General features: G+C 36.4%; 1 protein-coding gene across 3 annotated transcripts in view; it reads left to right on the top strand.

The window, feature by feature from the left end:
- The first annotated feature begins 2,184 nt into the window (after positions 1–2,184).
- SLC12A1 (solute carrier family 12 member 1) overlaps positions 2,185–15,239 on the top strand; it is a 142,522-nt gene continuing 129,467 nt past the window's right edge. For all 3 annotated transcript variants that reach the window (XM_020976430.2, XM_020976370.2, XM_078151265.1), the window contains exons 1-2: positions 2,185–2,266; positions 3,570–4,155. In XM_020976430.2, the coding sequence (XP_020832089.1) occupies positions 3,736–4,155 (420 nt within the window). In that variant the 5' untranslated portion in view covers positions 2,185–2,266; positions 3,570–3,735. The remainder of the gene's footprint in view (positions 2,267–3,569; positions 4,156–15,239) is intronic.

Genomic DNA, 15,239 nt, shown 5'->3' with positions numbered 1-15,239 from the left:
CTCATGATTCAGACTTCTGTCAAGAGGAACCTCCTGACTCAGTTTTTGCTGATTTGGAAAGTTTATAAAATAGGTTAATGCGTAAGATTCTCCCTCATTTAGCTTAGGAGCCCCCATTCATTTGGGGGGGGGAAGAATTCCTTCTGCTCTGAAAGGGAGTGGTTCCACACAGGGAAGCTTTTCCTGTTTCCTTCTCTCTCATTCTCTGCTAGCTACTGCCCCTCTTCTCTCTAACTTCCTCTCACAAAAAACTAAAGTACTTAATCCAGAGCAGTTCTGTTCTGGCATTTTAGATAGCTAACACTGATGTTAATTAACCTGAAAAGAAATAATTTTAAAAAACAGAGCTAAATTTTACATGTACTTTTTCTTCCCCCTGTGGAATAAGCATGAGAGTTCAGTACAACCAGACCTATCTCTTGACTTAGCCCCAGACATGTTTCATCTATTACAAGAGGAGACCCCAGCCACTTTTATGGCTTGCACACACAGCATCCTGCTTCATCACTATCTCCACTCATCCACAGATTGTCAAACCAAAATCTAAATCTCCTTTGAACTCTAACTAGCTACATTGACATGCTGATACACAGTTTAAAAAATTCCTGGTCCATCATCATCTGTGCCTCAGAACATCCTCTGTTTGGTGATAACTATTCTCTAGGTGAGAAGAAACAATGTTGTCTTTATGAGATTATGTCTCCCAGAAACTTACACAATTAGGTGCCTAAGACTTCTTTCTTTCTGCAGAGAATCGCCACCCCCCCCAAACCCCTGCCGCAATGGGGAGAGGAGGTTAAAGAGGACACAAAATATTTTAATCAAGGGGAGGGGAATATATGAAAGATGGAAAAGTCCTGAATCCCTTTAGCTATGGATGTTATTCCATTTAGTCTTACTGATATTTATGAGATGACACATTTATTTACTGGCTCATATGAAATTTTCAGGTTCATTTCATAAATGCTCATACTCCATAACCCAGTATGTCAATATCTAAAAAAAAAAAATACAGATTATTTCTTCCCTGTTAAAACTATGCCATTTGGACACTATACATTAACATAGCAGAGAGAGCAAGGTAGATGAGTCATGAGAGTGGAAAGGAAACAGGTGTCCTTGGGAGCTGGAAAATTGCACACACATGTGTATACTACATGTAGCCAGTTATAGGCATGTATATAGAGTGTCAAGACACTTGGCCCTGCCTTTATGCTTGTCTACGGAGCTGGTATATTTAATTGAGAGAGTTAATGTAATCATGACATGTATTTGAGATTAGTTCTTGAACTGCTGCAGCTAAAGAGCAACCAGGTGAGAGGGGAGAGAAAAAGGCTCAGACAGAGGAGGTTAACATGGCTCTAGTTATCTCACCAACTGTCTCTGTGACTTCTCTGAACCTCAGTTTCCTCATCTGTAAAATGGGTAGGGGGTTAGATGATCTTTAAGTTTTCTCCCAACTCTGATATTCCATAAATTCAGATGGACAGTTTGAACTATTTAGAGTAAGCTTTAATCAGCTGGTGTGGGTGAAGGCTTCATCATGACAGAGCAGGATACATTAACTCTGATGACACAAATTTGACAAAATGTTTTGTTGAATGAACACAATTTAATCTTTTAGACATGCCAATGGAAAATTTATGCTCTGTTTTACTCTTGCTTGAAAAACTTTTTGCCCTTGGGCAGACATGTTCTCTATAAATCCCAGCTTCCAACCCCTACCTGCCCACTTCACATGTAGAGAAGAGCCAACAGCCATTACAAGCAAAGAAAAAACACTTGAAACATGATTCTCTAGTTACAAAGTATAGACATCATCTCTGGAAGCCTATATTTTAGTGTACATACTGAACAAAGGGAGATCATTGTGTAATCACTCATGTGAAAAAACCTCACTCAGGAAGATGAAACGCCATTCATCTACCTCCAAACAACTGAAGCGTCCCTGGTTGTTTTGTTGGAGAGTTGTGGTTACACAACCCTCTTCCTGTTATGAATTAAAGGCATTTTCATTTACTTCCTTTCAATAGGAATTAATGGTTTACTACTAGTCACTGGTTGACAGTATTTAAGGTCTTTTGGACTTAATGAGTGGGAGGGGCTTATGATCTTGTTCCCAGCCAATCCCTACATAGTCCTCCCTGAAAAGTAAGACTCTAAACAATAAAAAGCAGTCTAGGATGATGAGTGAAAGCAAAGTGTTCTTCTATGCCCCAGGGATGTAGAGGCAATTTACTCTTCCCTTGAAGACTGGCCCTGTGTGGTAAGTTCACTTCTCGCTTGTACAGTACTGTACACTTATGAATTAGCATCATACCATTGTGTTGGACTTATTCAACTAAGGCTGGGAAGGAAATTCAGAAGCTGCCTACCCAGAGTTCTCTCTAGCACAATGTGGAAAAACCCTAGTGTTGTATGAAGAGCTGTTGAAGGTGGGCAAGTTCTTTGTAAACCTTAAGCATTAAACATGTTTGCTATTATATACTTATTTATTTCTCTGGGAATGAATTATTTGAAATTCAAAGTTGAGACTTTAAAATAAATATGCATAAGGAAAAGATGATTTTTATCAGTTTGAATGTGGTGATTTCATCTTCCTAGAAGTTTCTTTGAAAACCAAAATATGGGCCATTACAAAATAACATTGTTCTGAAGAAAGACTCTAATAAGATATTGCTGTCATTCTTTGGAACTATGAAAATTATTATGTACTCCTTTCATCTCCAAGTCAAATCTCTGCCTCATAACGAAGATTGATACTATTCCATTAAAAACAATCTGTAGAGTATGGCTATTATACATAGATATAACATAACCATTTTATTAATTTCTGGTGATTTATTTCCTCCCTAAACACCCATATCTTTAATAAAGGCTCCACACAGCATTTGCAAAACAAATAAACAGAAAAAAGATATTTCAAATCTGGTACAAGATCTAGGGATTTGCAATAACTTGTGACATACTGAGAATGTTTTAAAATCTTAATTTATATTTTTAAAGAATTTTTAAAAGCATAATCAATTACTAATTGAATGCATTACCAAAATATAACTGGAACAATTTTAATTACTTGGAAACATCCATTTTTAACTATAATCTTCTAAGAAGACAAATCTGTAAGAAGATTTTGATTTTAATGTTTTTTCTCATTTACTGGTATCATTTTTCTTCCAACTGCACTTTTAGAATAATTATTTTTGAAGTTTCAGTGATTTATCATTAGCAAAGTTTTTTAAACTACTGTAATGAACTATTAATATACCCAGCTATTTGAGTTAAATGTTTTCTAGCCTCAACCTAATGCTCCCAGCACAAGTCAAATTTCTAATGACTCCAGTGGAAATTCTGTCTGCCAAAGCAGGTCTCCAGTTGTTTATTACATGCTTTAATTACCCAGGTGATTAGATTCCATAGAAAGGCAGATTTGAATAAAGAGAATGAATCGTAAATCCTGAATCCTAGAGCTCCTGAGATATTGAACTTAGAAAGAGAACTGAATTAACTAAGTTGATTCCTACTCATTTCTGAAACTTGAAACAAACCTATTTTGTTTTTGGTGATAGAACTGAGAAGAAAGGCATTCTGAAGGCTGTTTAGAAGAGAATACTTCTAGGAATCAGGCTTCTTCTATACTGAAAGCCAAGTGTTACCTCATTAGTTTTTTATTTTGAGAAGGTGAAGGAACAGATTTTCTGACAACTGCTTAGTCAGAGAACTCCATTTCAGAAGATGTCAATGAACAACTCTTCCAGTGTATTCCTGGATGCAGCCCCCAGTCATCCAAATCGTTTTCAAGTTAATGTAATTAATGAGAGCCATGAAAGCAGTGCAGCTGCCGATAGCAATCACGACCCTCCGCATTATGAAGAAACATCCTTTGTTGATGAAGCCCATAACAGACTGAGAATCAGCTTTAGGCCTGGGAATCAGGAGTTATACGACAATTTCCTCCAAAGTGGAGAAACTGCTAAGACAGATGCAAGTTTTCATACCTATGATTCTCATACCAACACATACTACCTACAAACCTTTGGCCACAACACCATGGATGCGGTTCCAAAGATTGATTACTATCGTAATACTGGCAGCATCAGTGGTGCCAAAATGAACAGACCTAGTTTATATGAGATACACGAACAACTTGCCAAGGTAAGTTTCAGGAAAGGTATGTAAACATTCCCAGTCGCTCTTCTATGGCCTTAAAAATTGTACTTGCTTCAATTTCTAGGGTGTCTGAATGACCTGGGTTTGAATTTTGTCTCTGAGGCTTACTATCCATTTGGCCTTAGGTAAATCATTTAGCCCCTCTGATCTTTAGTCTTCTGGTTTGTAAACTGAAGAGGCTGGTCTAGCTAATACATGATTCTTTCCAACTGGAAAACTGATTCTGCCATCCTATGGTGCTTAGGAAAATGTCTAGGTCAAATGTCCTCTCTATTTCCTGCTTTGAAAGACAATGAGTGCTCAGCCCATGCTGTGGGAAAAACTCCAAACTAGATAATTCATTCATTTGCATTTATAATGTCATAGAACTTTGGCACTTGAAGGGAGCTTAGAGACCAGCTAGGCTAAACTCATTATTTTACCGATGAGAAAACAAGAGCCATTAGAAAGTTTAAGTGACTTGCCTAAGGTCACCCAGAAAATTAATGGCAGGTCAAGGACTAGAACCAAAGTCTCCTCACTCTTAGTCTATTTTTCTTTCCCTTACCCAAGGTGCTTGAGAGAACTTCAAAAACTAGAAGAGGCCTCAGAGATCATTTAGTCCAATCTCCTCGTTTCATAGATAAGGAAATACACTCAGATGATGAAATACCATGTTCAAAGTCACATTGCTAGGATTGTGGACTTAAAGGTGGAAGGGATCTTCAAGACCACCCCTTCCTTTTACAGAGAAGGAAACAAGTCCACAGAAGTTAGGATCACATGGTAAACATCCAAGGTAAGCTTTGAACTCAGAGCTCCTGACTTCGAGCACAGTGCTTTATCAGTAGGAACTGGCATCAAGATTTCTGGACTCCAAATCCAGGAATCTTTATTGATTATTTTTCTCCCAAACTGACGCCCCAAGGCACCTTATCCTGTTGGTAATTATGGCAAATTCAATTTCCATTTTCCTTCATTCATAAATTAACCAGATGGGTAAAGTAGGATGAGACAACAGTACTTTTGTTTCAGGGCACCCAGATTCAGAGGCAGCTGACAGCACATGGTAGTCTTTCAGCCATTCAGAAACAATTGAGCTTATCACCTAAGTACCAAGAATAATTAGCTAAAACAGGAAGCTATCTGATGGCATTCTCTCTTCCACCTGTCATCAGATGAGATTCTACCGGTCTGATCTTGGTCTAGTGTCTAGGATTTCTGTCAGATCCCAAAGCAGGTTTCCTACAGTTTTTTTCACTCCTGGCCTCCAACTAAAACCGTCCTTAAAGTTTATATGAAGGCACATTTATTAACACGTGCCTGACTACTTTTTGTCACTTGCCCTAGATACAAAAATTTCTAGCATATGGCCATAGTGCTAACCCATGAGCAAATTAGCTTTTCCTTGCTCTTTCTATTTCTCTCTCTCTCTCTCTCTCTCTCTCTCTCTCTCTCTCTCTCTCTCTCTCTCTCTCTCTCTCTCTCTCTCTCTCTTTCTCTCACATACACACACACACACACACACAAACACACACATTTATATATACACATGCATATACAGTTATGGTAATATACACTTTTATATGTAAAACAAACACTGTAAAACGTATTTTTCATGTTGTCATACATACATATGTGTGTACATATATATATATATACACATATATGTGTGTGTATGTGTTTTATAGTGTTTGTTGCAACTAGTACTGTTCTCCTTAAGGATTTAATCCCTATGAATACTTTGGTTAGATTTAAGGAGAAAAGGGAGATTTAGCATTTTAATGTTTTTCTATTTAAAGTACTGCCTGAGGTTTCTGAGTACACATAAAGACTTAAATGTGGTCCAATGAAATTTCAACACAGAAGCAGCAGATGTGGCTCAACCTTCTATTATTTTCCCCAATACAGCTAATATGTCCAAATCTATTAGAATTCTAAGGCAGAGCTTTTTCTAATCCAGTAATAAGTTATCTACAAGTCAAATAAATTTCTTCTTCTGTATCTTGTACTCAAACATCCTGATGAACTTTTAAACTTCCTGCAGTTCTAGAATATTATCTAGATTCGAATGAATGGCATTATTTATCAAAATGTTCATTTGATAAAGTCCTATTTCAGTATGTCTTCTTCCATTTAGATACTTCACTTCCTGGCTGGTGCTCAGAGCCCTCATGCTACCCTGATTCTCCTAATTTCAATTTTCACTAGGAATTAATTTCCTGAGTAAGCTCCTTTCAATCCAAATCTTCCTTAATCAGAGCCCCTAACCAGCCTCATAGGGACCTGATAGGTGACTAAATAGCTTGTTTTGAAAAAAATAACCATGGGTTAATGCATTATCACTTCAAATAATAATTGGATTTTAACCAAAACCTTCAATTTCTTAACTCAAAGAAATAATGGAAATTAAGGCACAGGGCAGTAGGGAAGAGATTTTTGAAAAGGAATGCCTTGGGGAGCATTTCAAATCTATCACAAAAGTAGTTGCTACTAGCAGTGGTGGTAGCCTCTACTTCCAGGAAGACAAAAGAGGAGTCAAGATAGGAAGAAAGGCAGAAAGAGCTGTGAAAGGCATTGTGGAGAAATTTGCAACCACTCAGAAGTAGAGTAAGACTGCCATCCTCCTTTTAAAAGGAACCTGGAACTATATACTGCTTTACTCCATCCCACCTTAAGGCCTCCTTCCCCCCACCCCCGGCCTTTTAAATCCTCCTCTGTCACTGAAATTGTCACCAAAATATCCCATTTATTTTGACCAAAAAGAAAATCAATAAAGTTGCAGCTCTCTAAAAATGAAAACAGCCAGGAAAAAACCTCCCATTGTTGATCATTGTGCTGTCCCAGAGGCTGCATGTGGCAGTGGCAGGTTTGTAGGGAGCATAACTGTTATTAAATACATCCTTCCCCCCCAAAAAAAAATCAACTCTGAAGGAACTATTGTTTAGGTTTCCATCTGAATGACAGGAGAAGAAGAGGGAAGCATCTGTGTCTGACAGATCTGGGGCCCACATTGTTATTTCCTTTTAATACATTTCCAATTTAAAAAAAAATGAGTGGCACTAAGTATTTAGCTTTGACTTATAGAAAATGACTGAATTTTCCTCCTGCATAAAGGAATAGCAAATGTAAATGATTGGAAACTGGACTGAAGCCCAGTGTTCTGAATGTTAATGCTACATTTGCTAAGATTCTCCAGGTAAGTAGCTGTTGATAGAAGATTAGTTCTCAGTCATCTTGATAGCTCACCATGATTAGATCTACAACTATCTATTTACATACCCATGTTGGAAGCAGGGAGGGATGGAATCCAAATGAAATACAATGTTTAAAATGGCCCTAGTTGCCATCGTGCCCATTTTAAGTATTGCTGGGAATCCTGTGTCTCAGTCATTCATTTCATTCTACTTCTGAATCACTGCATTCCAACAGTCCTTGATTCTTTTTTTCAATTCGGTTTTTGGTGAAAGAATTAATTTGGCCTTTTTTTTCTTTTTCTCTTTTTTGTCAGAGGTGAAGACAAGTAAGCTAATACTAGCACAGATTTCCCCCTAGAAGGGTACTTAGACTTTCTAGTTCCACCCTTTTGCTTTACAGATGAGGAAACAGAGCTCCCAAGACATTAAGTTACTTTTCTTCTCCCTAGGGAAAAGAAACAAAGTTTCTTTAAACAATATTTTATTGATATTCTTCTATTTTTATTGTACCACTAGTATTTCCTACTAACTTACTCTCTTGCCCCCATAGAACCTTCTCCTGTAATAAATAAGTATGAAAGGAAACAAAACAAAATTAACATTGGATGTGTCTGAAAATTCTGCCCCATTTTGTATTTTCAGTTCACCACATTTCTATCAAGAGATGGGAGGCATGGTCAAATGATTTTCCCAAGGTTGCATGAGGAATAAGCAGAATTTGAACCCAAGTCCTATGATTCCACATGCAACTCTTTCTACTGGACTAAGCTACCTAAAGCTGGTTAAATATTTTCTTCCTCACAGACCTTGGTACTTAAATCCTGAAGTCACTTGCTAGATTCTCTCAGCAAAATAAGTATAGTAATTTGTTGGAATTACAAAGGCTTCATGTACAAATAACAATTCATGGTCAAAGGCTTTGAAAGTAGAAAGCCATAGAAATGACAGAAGCTAAATAAGACTTTTCTCTCAGTTAAGCTTATTATTATCAGCTTAGAGATAGAGTCTGGAACTGTGACTTCATTTATATGGGGAACTCCCAGATGAGGAAATTCACCCTGCTAATGCAGTTTGACACTTCTTCATAACTTATTGTCTTAGTTACTTGGAGCTGTTATTGTTCAGTCGTTTTTCAGTCACATCTGACACTTTGTGACCCCATTTGGGGTTTTCTTAGCAAAGCTACTGGAGCGGTTTGCCATTTCCTTCTCCAACTCATTTTACAGACGAGAAGACTGAGGCAAATAGGGTAAAGTGATTTGCCCAGAGTCATACAGCTAGTAAGTATCTAAAGCTGTATTTGAACTCAGGAAGATGCGTCTTCCCGACTCCAGGCCCAGCACTCTATACACTGTATCACCTAACTGCCCATTACCTGGATAATTGAAAAGTTAAGTAAATGACTTGTCCAAGACCACACCTATTACACGTAAGAGGTGGAACTTGAATCCAGGTCTCCCTTGACTTGAAGGTTAGCACTCTATATAGTTTGCCGCGTTGCCTCTCATCACTAGAATGCTCTGCTAAATTCACAACTCATTTCACAATAGTGCCTTTTACAACCTGAATGACAGAGAGGATTTAGTCCACTGGAATTTTGGAAGTGATCATTATAACTGTTGTATCTGAAACTTTTACAAGGTTAGAACATAAATTAGATTATTCTAAGTGTCTCGGTCACTACAGCCCTACTCCAATACCAAAGGGTAGTATGGAGATGACCTTGGGTTCCTGAAGGCTAGGCCAGCAGATAGCCAACTGGAAAGGTTCTTGTTAGGGGCCTGGTGTTTCCCAGGAGTGACCTAACTTAGTTTAGAAGATGCTCATCACTAGGTTGTCTCAGGTAATAGATTTTTTTTTCTTTCATACAGTAACTCTCAAAGACTAGATGATAGAGGAGTTAGCTCTCTACTAGTGAGAGTCCTCGTACTGACAAAAATTACAAATCCTTGAAGTGCAGATGAAATTTTAAGTCTCTAGCTTCAATGATCTCCTGTGGCTAAGTGGCCAGTCTATGACCCTATGATTTTAATTTCATTAAAATTATCTTCTCTTTTGAAGCAGTGATGCATCAAAAGCCCATGCATAAAAGGAAATAAGAGTTCTCAAACCTCCCATAGGTAAAAGTAAAAACTAAGCAGTTCAGATCCTAATTTTCCATTTAGGGGCTTAAACTGGAGGGATTGTCCTCAGTGAGCCTTTTTTCTATCTGCATTTTGAATTTCTAATGAAAATAGAACTTCTAATACCTATTTGCTAAATTTTCTTCTCATTTTTTATTCATCCATTCATTTAGGAAACATTCTCTGGGTGACTATTCCATGCAAGGCACTAAGTTATGATACCAGTGATAACGGTCATCTTTTGTTGTTGTTCAGCCATTTTCAGTTGTATCTGACTCTTCATCACCCCATTTGGATGTTGTTGTTTTTGTTTTTGTTTTTGTTTTTTTGTAAAGATTTACCCTTCCTTTAACAGCTCATTTCACAGATAAGGAAACTGAGGCAAACAAGGTTAAGTGAATTGCCCAGGGTCACATAGCTAGTATGTGTCTGAGACTGGATTTGAACTCAAGAAGAAGAGTCTTCCTGACTCCAGGTCTGGTACTCTCACTACTGTCCCATCTAAATGCCCTAAGAGTCATCTATTAAAACACAATTCCCTACTGCAAGGGCTCACCATAAAATATTAACAGTAAAATGATCACCATTCCAGTTACCCTTTCAAAGTAAAATTATAATAAAAAGAAGTATTTGTTATAATAATTTCCTGAATACAGCTTATAATTTTTATATAATGTAGGACTTTAGCAGGAGGTAACAAGACATAATATAATATATAAGTTTTTGGCAACAGCCAACTGGGGCCTGAACTAGATTAAAATGAAATTGGGAAAATTTGACAAAATAAAAATATAATAAAATAATAAAATACAATAAAATAATACAATAATAAAAATACAATGGGACATAAATGGTATTAATATGTGGTTATCTAAATTAATATGTTGTGGTAGGGATCCTTATGTAACATTTTGTGGCCTCATTTCTATCTGAGTTTGACATCATTGGCTGTAGTGAACAGAGGAGTAGATGTGAAGCCAAGACCTGGATTATCTATCTAATGATAGATAAACAAGTTTCTTAATTGTTCTCAGCCTTAGTCTTCTCATCTAAAAATGGGCATAATAATAGCACCTACTTCATACAGTTGTTGTGAGAATCAAATGAAATAGTATATGTGAAGTGCTTTGTAAATACTAAAGTGATATACAAATATTAACAATTATTATTTTCATCCCAATTCCATCAGCATAGGGAGCTCCCCATGAGGACATTTTCTTTATGTTTGCAGATTGACAACTATTCTGTAGTAGACATTTCTAGGGGTTTCCCTGAGACCTCTGAGGAGTTAAATGACTTGTTCAGAGTCATGTAACCAAGATGAATCAGAGATGGGACTTGAATCCAGGTCTTCTTGATTCTGAAAATAGGTTTTCACCACATCATGTTGTCTCTTACACTAAAGCAATATACTACATTATAAAATATAAATCATATCCAGAAAAATGAAATGTCATTCCAATGAACATTTTGAAAAAATGAATGTGAGCACTTCTAAAGTTATGAGACATATTCAAATTAAAACATTAATATTATTAAGGTAATCAACAGAACACAGAATGACATACAAGGGACTACTAGATGGTTTCATGGATTGGCTACATCTTTAGGTTCTTAGTTGTTACAGGATGAAAATTATTTGCCACTAATAGCTTTAAGAGTGATTTCCAGTGGCCCTGTTTCTAAGCAGTACAATTATATGTACTGGGGAGCCCAGATGCCAGGTTAGAGGATTCAATCATATATGACTTTATAAATAGGAGACCCCATTTCCTTTCTCATCCTTTGACCTACACAAGATTGTCATCCATCCTGTTAAATTAATTTTTGGTCTCAATCATTGCCATCAATCAGCATTTATTAAGCACTTAGTGAGTTGAATTCATGTAATCCACCCCTTAATATTTTACAGTCTTAGGCAAATTAGATTGATCTAGACAGACAAAAAGTATAGAGTCAAGCTGACAGACACTGTTTAAATATTTAAATTCTGTAGGAGCAAAGGGTTAAGTACTTATGCTCCCTCTTTGGAAAATATACTTTCCTCAAGTGCCCTAGAGTTCAAAAGTAGAAACAATTTTACTTGGATTGGGGATGGCTGGAAAAAGGCATAATCTGGAATTCAATAAAACATGAATTTATGTCAATATTATAGATACCCCTGAAAGCCAAGGAAGACTAGAAAGCACAACTAAACTGTACGATATGGCCAAAATTTGAATTTAAGGGGGCTCCATTTATAGAGAGCTGTACTAGTGCAAGCTACAGCTTCCAAGTAATTTTCCAAGGCAGTCCCTTAAAGAACTCATTGCAGTAATAGAGCCTTTGAAAAGAGAGGAATGTAATATGGACCTCCTATTAGTAATTGGTCAGTGAACAGACAGCAAAGTGGAAAGAGCAGGGAGTTTCCACAAAGATGTATTAGAATCATCAAATGTTAGGCTTGGAAGAGACCCTAGAACTCATTAAGTTTAACCTCATTCTCATTTTACAAATGAGGACTCTAAGGCTTAGAGGGATTAAGCTCCCAAGGCCATATTGGTATTTAGCGGAAGGGCTGGTGCTAAAAGCCAAGTCTTTAGTCCACTGTACTCTTAAAATCAATTCTTTTCACTCTGAGCAACACAATATTCACTTCAAGGCGAGATGACTAAAGATGAAGCACCATGCCTACCTCCTACTGGAGAAGCATGGCTTAAAACACAAAATGAGACACATATTTTTGAACATGGCTAATGTGTGAATTTGAATATTTGTTTCAAAAGTTTTTCTTTCTTCCTTTACCATTCAATTCAACAAACATTTATTAAGTACCTACTATAGGAAAAGATGAGTAAAAATAAATAAAAATTTTTAAAAAGTAAAAGCCTAGTAGACCCTGATAAGAATAATAAATTCTTATCAATTCAGTTCAACATACATGCACTACATGTCTATGAGGCCTTTCTAACTTTAAAAGAGAGTCAAACATCTTTTTCAATCCTTTTTCATCATTCCCTATGGGACTTTACAAATATTTTAATTATGTCAAGGTCATTCTGAACACAGAAATTTGGTAAACTATTTTGTGATACAATTGGATATAAACAAATCAAACAATTTTCTCAATCAGTCAACAAGCATTTATTAATTGTTTATTATATGTTGAGCACTGTGTCAGGCTCTGGGGACACCAATATAAATAATGAAACAAGACTTACACTGAACTTACATTCAAATGGTGGAGACAAGCATTTGTGTGTGTGTATGTGTGTGTAGTACAAATATAAACAACAAATATGTATATACAAGGTAATTAAATACAAAGTAGTAGGGAAGGGAGGGCACTAGCAGTTGGGAGGCTCGGTAAAGGTTCTATGCAGAAGATGGTGCTAAAGTTGCATATTAAAGAAAAAGAGTCTTAAAGTGGGAGGTAAAAAGGAAATGCATTCTAGGAATGCAGAAATGCCATAACAAAGACCCAGAAACTGGAGATGGAGTATCATTTGTAAGTGACAGAGAAAAGACCGTTTGGCTAGATCACAGAATGCTGGATGAGGAGTGATATCCAATGAAGCTGGAAAGATAGGTCTGGGCCAAGATGTTAAGGACTTAAAAAGCTAAACAGAGGATTTTATATTTTATCTAAAGGCAAATGGAAGCCACTGGAGTTGATTGAATTAGGATAGTCACATGGTCACATCTACCCTTAAGGAAAATTACTCTGACAGTTGTGTGTAGGACAAACTGCAGTAGTGAGAGACTCAGATACAATCACCATCTTTTATTAGGTCAGGGCAATCTGTTGAATTTCTCTGCCTCAGTATCCCCATTTCTAGGTTTTAGAGCATATCAGAACTTTCCCTCTCTCTCAGGGGGTGTTATGAAAATTTCACAGAAGCGATTGTCAAATCTCCATAGCTATTTTTTTCTTTTTGGACTGGACCTATGCTTTCAAGACAAAAATTATATTTGATAAATGGAAGATATCATCTTTTGGAAATTAGATATTTACCTTTGCCCTAATGATATCTAGCAAGATAGAAAGTTATTTCCTTTGGATCTAGCAATCACAACGTGCACTAAATAAAATCAAATAATTATTTTACCTTTCTTCTTTTATTGATTCTTCATTATGATTACCTTCTCTCGGGAAAATCATTATGAACTGTGTGAAATACTTACTTAACTACTCAGAAAAGGTGTAGAAAACCTTTTATCCCATACAATTTGGATTTTTACCTCTTGAGTGTCTTTAATACTCAGGTAAAACTCTTGGTAAATAAACAATAGTTCCCTAAAGCTAAACAATTTAAAATGCATTTGTGGAAGGTTCTGAGCCATCATTTATGGTAATAAAGTATGAACAAACAAATTAACTCAAAGTACTGGGATAACTGGTTTTAAGTGGCAGCGACAAAACTTTTTGAGTTTTTGCCTTTGAGACTTGAGTCATCTGAAACTATACTAGCCCAGAATCTTTAGGTCTACTGAACATCTTACTGGCTATGGCTCCTCTTATCCTATTTTAAAGGAAAATGGTCATAGTTTCTCTTCTGATTCTCAAAGGAATTTAGAGAAACTTGGTGTTGCCTTGCTCTCTGAAAAATATAGGTAGAGAATGACAAAAATTACAAAAGAACAAGCCTCTACTTCTTATCACTCTAATACAGAACAAGTGCCTCAGGTGATACAAATCAATTCCATGGCCAGCCTTCCCTCCAGTAAAACAATAATGCTCCTTTTGCTACTTCACTGCTTCAGGCTTTCCAAAGGTTTTTTTTAAAAATATATATAGGATCTCCTTCTATTTCCTCAACAATCCTGGAAGGTATGTAGGGTGGTATTGTTTCCCCATTTGACAGATGAGAAAATTAGAGCCTAGAAAGGTTGTGTTTTGATAAAGACCTACATTGAGTTAGTAGCAAAGTCAAAACTATAACATGAAACTCCTAGCCCAGTGATCGTTTCACTGAACTAAAAGAATGGGAAAATTCAAAATAGATCCTTATTCCATTTTGTAAAGTTTGCTGATTTACTGGTGTATTGAGTAAAAGATATGTATTAAAGAAATTATAGCTCTTTTTTTTTTAACTGAGGAATAGTGAACTTCCAGTGGAGAAATGACCCAATGTTTACTGGGAATAATTGAGAAAGCTAATTATTTCATTAAGCTTTTTTTTTGGCCATTTTTACAATATACCATTTGTATGATGTTCTAGTAATGAACTGAAGAATTTGTTAACTATGACCACAGAGAATATTCGCTGGGATAAAATGCTCATTTTTAGGGAAATTTTATTTAAGTTAAACATTCCTTTAACTTACCTGAATTTACTGTAGAGGGGGAAAATAGTTCACAATTGTCGGGATTTTGTTCATCAACATCTTAGTACTAATCACCAGCTGAATTCATTTCAGGGCAGATCACTTTCCTAGACTGAATCCCCAAGTACAGATTTTCGATCTTGAAAACTTGAATTCTGTTCATAATTCTGCCATGAATAGATAAGTGACTTAAGCTCTGAGCCCCAGTATCCATCCCGGGGCAGAAAATACACTCTGCCTGAAAGAATACAGCTGGTGAATACCTGGCAAGATCTTGATCAATGGAAGCATCAAAAACATAACACTCTTTTCCTTCTCCAAATAAATTAAAAGAATGGCAATATCAGTTAAAAGTTCCTACAAATCAGCACTCCAACACCATGGGGATCTTTCACAGTTACCACTGAACAAATTCCTCGGTTTCTTTCATTTGTGGAATTCAAAGTTAAATTAGTAACCTGAA

The sequence above is a fragment of the Phascolarctos cinereus genome, unplaced genomic scaffold, assembly GCF_003287225.1.
Source record: "Phascolarctos cinereus isolate Bilbo 61053 unplaced genomic scaffold, phaCin_HiC Scaffold_3;HRSCAF=262, whole genome shotgun sequence".
NCBI classification, from domain to species: domain Eukaryota; kingdom Metazoa; phylum Chordata; class Mammalia; order Diprotodontia; family Phascolarctidae; genus Phascolarctos; species Phascolarctos cinereus.
This window is presented reverse-complemented; position numbering and strand designations above follow the sequence as displayed.